Genomic DNA, 14,455 nt, shown 5'->3' with positions numbered 1-14,455 from the left:
AACCTACCAACCCACACGATTTTGGGATGTGTCAGGAAACAGGAGCACACGGAGGAAACCCATGCAATCACTGGGATGTTTCCTGCCCGCCCAATCATGGCGGCACAGTGGCACAGCTGGTAGAGATTAACAGCGCCAGAGACCCAGGTTCGATCCTGACCTCGGGTGCTATCTGTGTGGAGTATGCATGTCCTCCCTGTGACCGCATGGGTCACGATCGGGTGCTCTGGTTTCTTCCCACAATCCCAAAGATGTGCGGGCGTGTAGGTTAATTGGTCTCTGTAACAATTGCCCCAAGTGAGTGGGAAGTGGATGTGAATGTGGGATAACATAGAACTAGTGTAAATGGGTGGTCGATGGTCGTCGTGGACAATATGTGCCAAACGACCTGTTTCCATGCTCAATACAACCCATTCCCTCACAACCCCATTCCCTACCTCCTCCCCAAAACCTTTGAAGCCCTTACTAATCAAGAACCCATCAATCCCCACTTTAACCATCCAACATTCTCCCAGGATAACTGTACCCGAAGCTAACTGCTTAATGGATTTGTGTAATGCCGTTCAGGAACGGCACATGTGAATATGATTCTCACTAAATAACAACCCTGAAGTAGCATAATAGTCCTATTTACCAGCAATCTGAAGCACTAACCTGGAAAAGCAGGTTCAAATGTCACCGTGGCAGCTACAGAATTTAAATTAATTAATTACATTTGGAATAAAGAATAAATGAAATTCCTCATATGTTGCAAAACATACTTGGCTAATAAAGTATCATTATGATTATGATGATTATTATGAAGAAAACCAGTATTGGTGAAGCTGTTCAGCAAATGACTGGATTATTATTAAAACTCCAAGTGGTGGGATGTGGATCAAATGCAGGCAGATCAGATTAGTTTATATTGCCGACAGTTTTGGTTTAGGATTACAATTATTATTGTCACATGTACAGAGGTACAATGAAAAGCTTTATTGCAAGTTCTATCCAAACAGAATACAATCTATACATGAATACAACCAAGTCAAACTCAAGAATAAAAGATAGAGCACAGGGGACGTTACGATATCGAGGTGCACAAAATCATGAAGGGAATTGATCAGGTGATCACACGGAGTGTTTTGCCCAGAGTAGGGGAATCGAGAACCAGATGACAGGTTTAAGGTGAGGGGGGGAAAGATTACTTGGGAACCTGAGAGGTAGCTTTTTTACACAAAGGGTGGTGGATGTATGGAACGAGCTGCCAGAGGAGGTAGTTGTGTCTGGTACTATCACAACATTTAAGGAACAATTGGACGGGTACATGGATAGGATAGGTTTTGAAGGATTATGGGCCAAATGCTGGCGGGTGAGACTGGTGCAGGTGGGGCATGTTGGTCGGCATGGGCAAGTTAGGCCGAAGGGCCTGTTTCCAAGCTGCATGACTCTTATGACTTTACCTGAGGTCAGGATCGAACCCTGCGATCCAAAGCTATGAGGCTTCTGCACTCATCATCACACCACTAGGTTGACCTCCTGGTCGGCCTGTTGCAGCCCTAAATCACTTATCTCAAGATGCATTTCTTAAAGATTAACCAACGTGTTTTTGATTATGTATTCAAATACCTTCGGAGCTGTGAGCTGTGACTGAGGGATTATTTACCGACCTGCCCTTGCTGGAAGTTTGGCACTGATTAAAGAGGGTGAACTCAACAGTATTTTATCTCCAGGGAAAAAAATAGGTGCAGCCTCCATGAAATAGCCAGCGACCTACAGTGGCTGTTTGGGAACATAAATCAGATACTGAGCAGTAGCCCTGTCATTCAGACAGGGACCGCTCCACCTCATCCGATCATAAATGATTAATTGTCCAGCAATGGTTGGTGTCATTGGCGCTAACTGTTGTGTCATTGAAGTTGCAAAAAATCATTGCACAAGGATGTCAGATTTACCAACCCTTCGCCTTAAGTAAATCATTTGTGGAATGCGGGTTTTGCAGGTAGAGTGAATACTTAGTGATCATATCTCGTCTGGGCGATAAGTTAAGAATGGGCTTTCCTGTTTAGTGTCTGCTTTTTGTTGTTTGCACTGGCGTGTTCGAAGATAGAACATAGTTTAGTTTAGTCTAGAGAGGCAGCACCGAAACAGGCCCTTCGGCCCACCGAGTCCACGCCGACCAGCGATGCCCATGCACTAGCACTGTCCCACCTACAATTTACAATCAAGACCGAAGGCTATTAATCTGCAAACCTGGATGTCGTGTGAGTGTGGGAGGGAACCGGAGCACCCGGAGAAAACCCATGTGGTCACGGAGAGAATGTTCAAACTCCGTACAGACAGCATCTGTTGTTGATATTGAACCCAGGTCTCTGGCGCTGTAGGGCAGCAACTCTACCGCTGCACCACCGCATCGCCCCAAAGCTTGTGTTGCGTATTATCCAGTCAAACAAAAGAATATATATAAATACAATCAAGCCATCCTCAGAGCACTGATAAAGGATAAAGGGTACAATATTTGGTGCAAGATAATGTCCGATTAAAGATAGTGTACTGGAGAGCACAGGAACAGGCCCTTCAGCCCATGTTATCTGTGCTGAACGTGATGCTAAATTAAGCGACTCCCTTTTTATCTGCACACGATCCACATCCCTCTATTCACTGCGCGTCCATGCATCTATCTAGAAGCCTCCTCAACTTCCTGGCCATGTCTGCTTCCACCTCCTCCCCAAAGCCTTGGACTTCTTTCTCTTTCTCTCTCTCTCTCTCTCTCTCTCTCGAGTATTTTTTTAAAAGTTTAGTTTAGTTTAGTTTGGTTTAGGAAGGAACTGCGAATGCTGGTTCATACTGAATATAGATCCAAAATGCTGGAGTAACTCAACGGGTCAGGCAGAAAAGGAATAGGTGACATTTTGGGTCGAGACCACGAAAGGGTCTGAAGAAGTTGTCTCGACCTCAAACGTCACCTATTCCTTTTCTCCCAAGATGCAGCCTGACCCGCTGAGTTACTCCAGCATTATGTGTTTATGTTTAGTTTAGTTTAGTTTCGTTTTTTATCATTGTCATGTGTACTGAGGTACAGTGAAAAGCTTTTCTCGTGTAGTTTTGTGTAATTTAGTTTATTGTTGTCACACGTGCCGAGGTGCAGCGAAAAGCGTTTGTTTGCGTGCTATCCTGTCAAAAAAATGTCTGTACATGATGACAATCAAGTCGTCCACAGTAATACAGATAAAGGGTACAGGGTCCAACATGTGGTGCAAAGATGCGACATTCCCGAAACGTCACCTGTTCATGTTCTTCAGTGGTGTTACCTGACCCGTTGAGTTACTCCAGCACTTTGTGTCCCTATAACACTACAATTGTAACAGTCTTGTACTTATGTATTGTTGTGCTTATGCAGAGTAAGATTTCACTGAATTGTATGCAAAACAAAGAACGTCATTGTATCCAGGTACATGAGACGATAAAGTGCCATTGAATCTTTACATTCCCTTTGAAGGGCCACAGTTGTACTTGCTTGCACTACCCCTTCCGGCAGTGAATTCTCCCTCATCTCTTGCCAGTTAAGTGGCTTGAACTACTGACAATGCTGCTCCCATCTACACTGAAGCATAGAGTGTACCTTTGTCATTGCAGACAGCTCTCTTTTCATAACCATTCGATGAGCACATCCTTCTTTCCAGACACAACAAGCCTCGAAGGTTATTTCCCACCTGTGGGCACAGCTCAGACACGGAACGTGGAATCCACTTCCTCTGACGGGGGAATTAATCCCGCATTATACTACCAGCCACAGAGCCCATTGTGCAAGCTTGTTGCAACGGCTGGTGTTGAGTTTCAGGCCATTTCTGCATTCCATCTCGGTGACTACCTGTCTCCACTTCCTCACTCTGCCCACGTGCTACTGAATCTCCCAACCAAGGCTTTCTTACGCAATGTTATATAGAGTCATACAGCGTGGAAACAGGCCCTTCAGCCCAACTTGCACACGCCCACCAACGTGCCCCTCTAACTTCTACACTAGTCCCATCTGCATGCGTTTGGCCCATGTCCCTCTCAACCTCACTTATCCATGTACCTGTCTAAATGTTTCTTAAACATTACAATAGTACCTGCCTCATCTATCTTATCTGACAGCTCGTTCCATACAGCTACCACTCTGCAGGCGCCTACCACCCTCTGTGTAAAACACTTGCACCTGCACATCTCCTTTAGACTTTGCCCCTTTCACCTATCACAAACCAGAGAGCAGTCCTGACCCAACATCCACCCCATTGGAGACCCTTGGACTGTCCTTAATCTGACTTCGAGTCATAGAGTAATGCAGTGTGGAAACGAGGCCCTTCAGCCCACTGAGTCCATGCAGACCAACGATCAGCCCATATACTAGCGCTATCCTACACACTAGGAACAATTTACAATGTACGCAAGTCAGTTAATAGACAATAGACAATAGACAATGGGTGCAGGAGTAGGCCATTCGGCCCTTCGAGCCAGCACCACCATTCAATGTGATCATGGCTGATCATTCTCAATCAGTACCCCGTTCCTGCCTTCTCCCCATACTCCCTGACTCCACTATCCTTAAGAGCTCTATCTAGTTAACCTACAAACCTGTACGTCTTTGGATTGTGGGAGGAAACTGGAGCACCCGGAGAAAACCCACGTGGTACAGGGAGAATGTACAAATTCCATTCAGACAGAACCTGTGGTCAGGATCGAGGCCGGGTCTCTGATGCTGTCAGGCAGCAGCTCTACCAGCTGTGCCACTGTACCGTCCCAGAGTCTTAGATGCAAGTCCTGGATAGAGAAAGATGTAGATCTTAATCTGTTCCTTTCCATATAACTCAATGTCACATTGGCCACAGGTCTGTAGCACACCTTCATGGGTGAACTGTCAACTTGTTTCCTTTCCTTGATGTTTCTTTGACTTTGTCCTTCGTAAAGCTCTCTTTTTCAGCTTCATTAAAGCCTCGCACAAAAGTAGAATGAGCAAATGCATTAAGCAGCCATCCGCTAAGATTGCCAGGCAGCTTTTAAAGACATAAAAAATTTGGAGTTTAGTTTAGTGTATTTTAGAGAAGATACAGCGTGGAAACATTGAGTCCACGCCGACCAGCGATCCCTGTACACGAGTACCATTTGACACATTAGGGACAATTTGCAATTTTTGCCGAAGCCAGATTAACCTACAAACCTGTACGTCTTTGGAATGTGGAGGGAAACCGGGGCACCGGAGGAAAATGGTCAGGAGAAGAACATACAAACTCCGTACTGACGGCACCCATAGTCGAGATCGAATCCGGGTCCCTAGCGCTGTAAGGCAGCAACTCTACTGCTGCGCCACCGTGCCACCCAGATTTCAGAGCTGGGAGCTGATGTGTGCAGCATAAGATCGAAGAGGATTCAGCATCTCCAAATGGAGCCTGTAAAAATCAAAGAGAACGGTGCAAAACATAGGGAATCAAATGCTGTAAATACTTCAGCAGGGCAAGCTAATGTGTCAAGAGTGTTTAATTACCATCTGCACTGCAATGGGAGCTCTATGGTTGCTGAGAAGATGGTTCAGTTGCCTGATAACAGCTGGGAAGAAACTGTCCCTGAATCTGGAGTTGTGCGTTTTTGCACTTCTGTACCTTATTGCCTGATGGGAGAGGGGAGAAGAGGGAGTGAAATTCGTCCTTGATTATGCTGGTGGCCTTGCCGAGGCAGCGTGAAGTGTGAATGGAGTCAATGGAAGGGAGGTTGGTTAGTGCGATGGTCCACAATTCTCTGCAATTTCTTGCGGTATTGGACGGAGCTGTTTCCAAACCATGCTGTGATGCATCTTCGTAGTTTCGTAGTTCATAGTTTAGTTGCTGTTTGGAGTGTTCATTAGTCTGATGTTTTTAGGGAAGAAACTGCTCCTGGACCTGAATGTTACAGTTTTCGCTTAGAGCTCTGGTGAAAATGAGAGCGGAGAGATACATGCCCAAGGATATAACATCGTGTCAGTGTGACTTATACTCTGAGAGGACAATGTTTAGTATATGTAAAGGTAACACAACGCTCCTCAAGGCCCCATTGTCTGGCTAGTGATGGGAGGAACAATCGAAACTACAGGTGATTTCTTTCGTTGCTGTATTGATCACCCTGTTATGGGCAAGATGCTATTGAGCTGGAAAGAGCCAGATTTTGGCTACAGCTACTGTCTGTACAGAATTTGTACGTTCTCCCCGTGACCGCGTGGGTTTTCCCCGGGTGCTCCGGTTTCCTCCAACGCTTCAAAGATGTGCAGGTTTGTAGGTTAATTGGCTTCGGTAAATAGTCCCTAGGGTGTAGGATCGAACTGGTGTACGAGTGACCATTGGTTAGCATGGACTCATTGGGCCGAAGGGCCTGTTTCCACGCTGTATCTAAATTAAATATAAATAAATTAAGAGATTTTCCGCAGGGCAGAAACAGGCCCTTCGGCCCATCGAGTTTGTACCAACCAGCGATCACCCCGCACATTCATTTTAGTTTTAGATATACAGAGTGGAAACAGGGCCCTTGGCCCACCGTATCCACACCGACCAGTGATTCCTGCACGTTAACACTATCCTACTCACACTTGGGACAATTTACATTCATACCAAGCCAACTAACCTACAAACCTGTAGGAAAAAACAGCAGATGCTGGTTTAAATCAAAGGTAGACACAAAATGCTGGAGTAATTTTGTCACCCATTCCTTCTCTCCCGAGATGCTGCCTGACCCACTGAGTAACTCCAGCATTTTGTGTCTACCTGTCTAACCTACAAACCTGTACATCTGTGGAGTGTGTGAGGAAACAAAAATATCCCGGAGAAAACCCACGCGGTCACAGGAAGAACGTACAAACTATGTACAGACAGCACCCATATTCGGGAATGAACCGGATCTCCGGCGCTGCAAGCGCTGTAAGGCAGCAACTCTACCGCTGCGCCACCGTGCCGCCCTAGTTCTATCCATAAATACGGTGGCGCAGCGGTAGAGTTGCTGCCTTGCAGCGAATGCAGCGCTGGAGACTCAGGTTCGATCCTGACTACGGGCTCCGTCTGTACGGAGTTTGTACGTTCTCCCCGTGACCTGCGTGGGTTTTCTCCGAGATCTTCGGTTTCCACCCACACTCCAAAGACGTACAGGTATGTAGTTTAATTGGCTGGGCAAATGTAAAAATTGTCCCTAGTGGGTGTAGGATAGTGTTAGTGTGTGGGGATCGCTGGGCGGCACGGACCCGGTGGGCCGAAAGGCCTGTTTCTGCGCTGTATCTCTAAATCTAAGAAATATAAAATCTAAAAATCATACACTGGGGCCAATTTACAAAACCATTGTTGGAGTGTAGGAAGAAACCGGAGCACCTGGAGAAAACCCATGCGGAGAGAACGCACCAACTCCGCACAGACAGCACCCATAGTCAGGATCGAAACCGGGTCTCTGGCGCTGTGAGGCAGCAACTCTACCACTGCACCAAACCTGCCGCCCCTGGCCTTCAGCCAAATAAATCAAACTGGCGGAGCCGAAAATGATAATGATTCCTCTTAAAGGTTTGCAAAGATGAAGGAAATGGTGTTTCCCATGGGGAAGGCACAGCAGCTAATGTGCTGCTCTAAATGTCTGCTCCTGGGACCCGCTCGCAATGAGGCACTAGCTTCTGCTTCAAGTGCACCCGGGAGATTTATGTGTGCAATCTGCACTTACACCAAAATGCAGCATTGCTGTGATGTCTCACTCTCAGATGTGCAAACCTTTGCACCCAATGCAGATTTATGAGAATGTTGCCAGGGCTCGAGAGCCTGAGTGAGCTACAGGGTTGAGCAGGCTGGGACTCTATTCCTTGGAGCGCAGGAGGATGAGGGATGATCTCATAGAGGTAAATGCACTGAGCCTCTTGCCCAGAGTAGGAGAATTGAGAACCTGAGGGCATAGTTTTAAGGTGGGGGAAGGATTGAACAGACAATACACAATAGACAATAGGTGCAGGAGGAGGCCATTCGGCCCTTCGAACCAGCACCACCATTCAATGTGATCATGGCTGATCATTCTCAATCAGTATCCCGTTCCTGCCTTCTCCCCATACCCCCTGACTCCGCTATCCTTAAGAGCTCTATCTAGCTCTCTCTTGAATGCATTCAGAGAATTGGCCTCCACTGCCTTCTGAGGCAGCAAATTCCACAGATTTACAACTCTCTGACTGAAAAAGTTTTTCCTCATCTCAGTTCTAAATGGCCTACCCCTTATTCTTAAACTGTGGCCCCTGGTTCTGGACTCCCCCAACATTGGGAACATGTTTCCTGCCTCTAGTAACCTAACAAGAACCTAAGGGGTAATTTTTTCACACAGAGGACGGTGGCTGTGTGGAACGAGTTGCTGGAGGAGGTAGTTGACGGGGACTATCACAACGTTTAAGATATATTTTAGTTTAGTTTAGTTTATTTAGTTTATGTGTAGCGAGGCGCAGATAAAAGCTTTGTCATGTGTATCGAGATGCAGTGAAAAGCTTTTGTTGCATGCTAACCAGTCAGCGGAAAGACAATACATGATTAGAACATTTGAACAGGTTTGTAGGTCAATTGGCTTCGATAAAATTGTAAATTGTCTCTAGCGGGTCGGGTAGTATGGTCAGGGTAGGGTAGTATGACCGCTGGTCAGCACGGACTCGGTGGGCTGAAGGGCCTGCTTCCATGTTGTATCTCCAAAATCAAAAGTCTGAAGGGAATAAGTAAGTTCATGTCATTGGAGCAGCATTAGGCCATTCGGCCCGTCGAGTCTACACCAGCATCTAACAGGCCAAAGGGCCTGTTTCCCCACTTTATATCTGAGGTCTAAAGTAAAACCTTCCTGTGAGTGAGGTGGAGATGGGGGAGTCCAAGGGGTGAGCCAATCCTCCATTGCAAGCTGCAGCCTGCAGTCTGGGCAGAGGTTCTGTTGTGCGACCAAGCCTGCTGTGTACAGGTAAGGGGCCGCTTTAGGGATAAGACAGAGAATGAGCACTTGCCAGCTCGTTTCAGGTGAATGCTAAACGCGCCAAGGCACACGTGTACAGGAGAGCAGAGAGTTCTCATTGCCCTGGCCAGCCTCCAGTAGCCAACGACACAGAGCAGACTGACTCATTACATTCACTGTGCACAAGATCATGCTGGGTTCAAATGGCTAATCACTGCCACATCTTTAAAAGGGAGTCATTTGCCACCAATCCTCTTGCCAATGTGAGAGGTACTATAAAGAATAGATATATTATTTCATGGTTTACTTTTGTTTCCTGTTTCTTTCTCTCTCTCGCTCTCCCCTCCCTCTCTCTCTCATTCTCTCCCTCCCTCTCTGTTTCTTTATCCTTATCCCTCTCGTTCGCTTAATCTCGTTTCCTCTTACTCTCTTATCTCTCTCCTCTTTGTCCCCTTATCTCTCTCCTCTTTGTCCCCTTATCTCTCTCCTCTTTGTCCCATTATCTCTCGCTCTTTACTCTCTCACTCCTCTCGCTGTTTCTCTCTCTCCCACTCTCTCTCTCTCTCTTATCTCTCAGATGCAGGACAAAGGAAAGGACATTTTGTGCAAGATAAACTCCAGTCAAGTCCGATTAAAGATAGTCCAAAGGTCTCCAACGAGGCAGATCTTTTCTAGGTCATGAGGTAGAGCTTTACACTGTACCTCAGTACACGTGACAATAATCTAAACTCAACAGGACTGGAGGTCTCTAGTTGTTGATAGAATGGTTCTGTTGCCCGATAACAGCTGGGAAGAAATTGTCCCTGAATCTAGAGATGTGCGTTTTTGCACTTCCGTCCCTCTTGCCCGATGGGAGAGGGGAGAAGAGGGAAGGACCGGTGTGAGACTGGTCCTAGATTATGCTGGTGGCCTTGCCGAGGCAGCGTGGTGTAGAAGGAATCGATGGAAGGGAGGTTGGTTTGTGCGATGCTCTGGGCTGCATCCACAATTCTCTGCAATTTCTTGCGGTCTTGGTTGGAGCTGTTCCCAAACCAACCCACAATGCATCCTGATAAAATGCTCGGTACCCTCTCTACGAGTGTCACTTCCCTTACAGGGCACCTCCTGGAGCTCCAACCCTCTCTCGTGCCTGCACTCTCTTCGACAAGTCCACCCAGGGTGATAGGCCGAGCACTTAGCAAAGACTGTGAAGAAGGGTCCCGACCCGAAACGTCACACAACCATTTTCTCCAGAGCCTGACCTGCAGAGTTACTCAGCAGCACTTTGTGTCTATTTTCACTTCGCAAAGTGTCTGGTGTCGTTAGCTTCTTTGTACCTTTTCATATATCTAGTTTCCTTCTTTTCCCTGACTCTCAGTCCGAAAAAGAGTCTCGACCCAAAACGTCGCCTACTCCTTTTCTCCAGAGATGCTGCCTGTCCCGCGCTGAGTTACTCCAGCATTTTGTGTTAATCCTCAGTGTGAACCAGCATCTGCAGTTCCTTCACACACAATGTGTCAGGCCTGCCCGCTTTGCACAGCAATCAGACTGCTACACTTACTCATCTGAAACCTAAAACCTCCTCTTCAGAACATGTGGGACCCAAACAGCCTGTAACAGAGCTTCGGGAATGACTTGATGGAAAGACAGGGGAGCAGTAAATTGACTTGTCACGTGCGCATTTAAGATGGGTGGACCTGACCCTTCAGATAAATGGAATTTATGCTGCATTAGCTGATGCGACACATGGTTTGTGAGTGCCAAGTTCAAAGTCTCCGGAAAGCGAGGTTAGGCTTTTAATTGATGTTAGATTGGCAGCTTATTCAACAGGGTCAGTGGAAGCAGCTCCTCTGCTACATCCTGCACATATTAAATAATTATCTGCTACTTTTAGTCTCCACCTTGGACTCCTGATTGATGGAAAGTGGGTGCACTAATTACCGTGGAATGTCTATGGGGCTGTCATCTTAAGCATGACCACCCCTGGCCTTCTGAAGGCCAAAGATGTCAACTTGTGGCACCAGCTGTCAGCGTTCATTTTTAAGAGACTGTTTTGTTCCGTGATATCTTTTTATTCTCCCCGAAGGGCGGATTTCAGATATCAGAGGAGGCCTGGATATGACTACCAGTTCAATAGACAGAGCCTGACGCCAGTGAAATCCCCACTGGGAGCCCTTAAAGGCAGGTCCTTTACGGATAATCTCACTGTCCACCACCATTTTGGGCAGTGCAGGGAGAACGTACAAACCTTGCACAGACAGCACGGTGGTGTAGCGGTAGAGCTGCTGCCTTACAGCGCCGGAGACCCGGGTTCAATCCTGACAATGGGTGCTGTTTGTACGGAGTTTGTACGTTCTCCGTGTGACCGCATGGGTTTTCTCTGGGTGCTGCGGTTTCCTCCCACGCTCCAAAAGATGTACAGATTTGTGGTTTTATTGGTGTTGGTAAAATTGTAAATTGTCCCTGGTGTGTAAGGTAGTGCTAGGTTACAGGGTGATCGCTGGTCGATGCAGACTCGGTGAGCCAAAGGGCCTGTTCCACGCTGTGTCTCTAAAGTGAAGTGAAATCTAAAGGCAGCACCCGTAGTCAGGATCTAAACCGGGTCCCTGGCGCTGTAAGGCAGAAATTCTACGACTGTGCCACTGTGCCGCCCCTCTCAGTATCTAAAACACTATGTTCTGCACTATTCTTTATTTTCCCTTTTGAACTATCCAATGTACTTGTGTATAGGAAAGATAGACGCAAAATACTGGAGTAACTCAACGGGTCAAAGATCATCTTGGAGAGAATGGATAGGTTACATTCGGATCGGGGCCTTTCTTCAGACCCGAAACCTCACCTATCCATTTTTGCCTGGGATGCTGCCAGACATACTGAGCATTTTATGTCTATTTTTGGTATTAATCAGCATCAGTAGTTTCTTTTTATTACAATTAGGACTCATGGAGAGTTGGTTTTGGTGAGAGAGCAAATAAAACAAAGTATTTCACTGTGTCTTGGTACACATGACAATAATGAGCCAATACCAATACCAATTGTGCCGGCATAGTGACACAGCAGTAGAGTTGCTGCCTCACAGCGCTACAGGCCTGGGTTTGATCCTGACTACGGGTGCTGTCTGCACGGAGTTTGTCCGCTCTCCCTGTGACCTTGTGGGTTTTCTAAGGGCGCACAGGTTTCCTCCCACACTCCAAAGACGTGCAGATTTGTAGGTTAATTGGCATCAGTAAAATTGTAAATTGTTCCTAGTGTGTAGGATGGTGCTAGTGTACGGGGTGATCGCTGGTCGGCGTGGACTCAGTGGACCGAAGGGCCTATTTTCTGCACTGTATCTCTAAAGTCTAAATTTTAGACTCTTCTGCAGGGAAGAAATGTTTACATTAACTCCTATTTCTCCCTTCACATTATTGCCTGCTTATTTTCTGTATTTTCTGCACTCATTTCAGGTTAAAACCAATCCTTTCAAAAACCAAATTGTATGGGACATTGAGAGAAAAATAATTGGCAAGGATATGTGGAGTAGGGCAGGAGATTTGGACTTTCTGGGTTATTCTGCAGAATAAGTGGGGGGGGTCAGTGAATTGAATGACCACTGGTGTTATAAGTCTGAAGGTCTCGACCTGAAACGTCGCCCATTCCTTCTCTCCTGAGATGCTGCCTGACCTGCTGAGTTACTCCAGCATTTTGTGAATAAATACCTTCGATTTGTACCAGCATCTGCAGTTATTTTCTTACACTAACAATTCTGCAAGTCTATTTGTGATTCACAGTATCGACAATATCTTGCCTTTATGTTGGTGACAGACCATTGCATTACTGCAGAATAAACTAATTTAAACAGTGTTAAAATTGAAAAGCACAGATTTCAGATGAGGGGGAAGGATTTATCATGAGAGGAGTAGATCTTGCCCAGAGTAGGGGAATCGAGAACCAGAGGGCACAGGTTCAAGGTGAAGGGGGAAAGATTTTACAGGAACCTGTGGGGTCACTTTTTCACACAAAGGGTGGTGGGTGTATGGAACAAGCTGCCGGAGGAGGTACAGTAGTTGTGGCAGGTACTATCGCATTGTTTTAGAAACATTTAGGCAGGATAGAATAGGTTTAGAGGGATATGGGCCAAACGCAGGCAGGTGGGACTAGTGTAGATGGGGAAGTTGGGTCGAAGTGTCCGTTTCCACACTGTTTCACTCTATCGCTCAATGACTCCATATAACACAGGAACAGGCCCAACTGCCCACATTGTCGGTGCTAAGCATGATGCCAAGATAAACTAACCTTATCTGCATGAATCTGATGCGCAGCCATTCATTCCCTGCATATCTATGTGCCAATTCCAAAGACTCTTAAACGCTGTGATCGTATCTGCCTGCAGCTCCACACCCGGCAGTCCATTCCAGGCACCTGCCACATTCTGTGTAAACCATTCTAGATTTTAGAGATACACTGCGGACACAGGCCCTTCGGCCCAACGGTTTCTGAGCCGACTCCCGTACACTGGCACTATCCTGTGCACCAGGGATGATTCACAACATTTACCGAAGCCAATTAACCTACAGACGTCTTTGGAGGGTGGGAGGAAAGCAGAGCAGCCAGAGAAAACCGATGCGGTCACACGGGGAATGTCCAAACTTCGTACAGACAACACCGGTAGTCAGTATCGAGACCAGCACTCTGCCGATGTGAAGTTGCAGCTTTTAGTTGCTGTGCTGCCCCCTACTCTGAACTACACTAAACTCAGCGGGTCAAGCAGCATTTCTGGACAACACGGATGGGCGATGTTTCAGGTATAACTTGTGGCAATATTTCTGATTGGTACGGGTGTTAGGGATTATGGGGAGAAGGCAGGAGAATGGGGTTGAGAGGGAAAGATAGATCAGCCAGGATTGAATGGCGGAGTAGACTTGTTGGGCCGAATGGCCTAATTCTGCTCCGAGTACTAATGAACTTGAATAATGCCTTCAGCATTGGTTGTATAGAGGGACCCACTAGCATGCCCGGTGACCTTATTCCTTTCTTTCCTTGACAGCTCCCACACAGAAGAGTAACCTTTTCCACCGCCAACCATTCCCAGGATCTGCAGGACCCATCCCAGCAAAGTTACTACGACAGCGGGCTGGAGGAATCGGAAACGCCAAGCAGCAAGTCGTCCTCTGGGCCGAGGCTGGGACCCCTGGCCCTCCCTGAGGATCACTACGAACGCACCACTCCCGACGGCAGCATCGGAGAAATGGAGCACCCCGAAAATGGTAACTCACTTTTCCACTTCTCTTAGCGACTGGAAGTCTGGTTCATGGTCAGAGCAGAGAGGGAGGAGCTTCGCCACACGGATTGCTCTAGTTCAAGGAGAAAGGCTAAGCTGACCTCCCCAAAGACAACAAGTGATGTTCATGTCAGTGGTCCAAGTCCCAAGGAGGATGGTCTTCTTGAGTCCAGTTGCATTTGGGCTGTGAACGGCTCTTTAAACTTTGAAACTGGAGATGACGTGAATTTGGAAATAACTCTCTGGTTTGCATTGTATGGGAAGACATATATTGCATTGTGTTGTCAGAAA

At 46.9% G+C, this 14,455-nt stretch overlaps 1 protein-coding gene across 8 annotated transcripts in view; it reads left to right on the top strand.

Moving 5' to 3' along the window:
- LOC144600209 (protocadherin-1-like) overlaps positions 1 to 14,455 on the top strand; it is a 520,454-nt gene that overhangs the window by 222,506 nt on the left and 283,493 nt on the right. For all 8 annotated transcript variants that reach the window (XR_013548099.1, XM_078411731.1, XM_078411728.1 and 5 more), the window contains one exon: positions 13,931 to 14,150. Coding sequence is in view for 7 of the 8 variants with exons in the window: in XM_078411731.1 (XP_078267857.1) it covers positions 13,931 to 14,150 (220 nt within the window). In the remaining variant the exon portion in view is untranslated. The remainder of the gene's footprint in view (positions 1 to 13,930; positions 14,151 to 14,455) is intronic.

Source organism: Rhinoraja longicauda, chromosome 14 (assembly GCF_053455715.1).
Source record: "Rhinoraja longicauda isolate Sanriku21f chromosome 14, sRhiLon1.1, whole genome shotgun sequence".
NCBI classification, from domain to species: Eukaryota; Metazoa; Chordata; class Chondrichthyes; order Rajiformes; family Arhynchobatidae; genus Rhinoraja; species Rhinoraja longicauda.
This window is presented reverse-complemented; position numbering and strand designations above follow the sequence as displayed.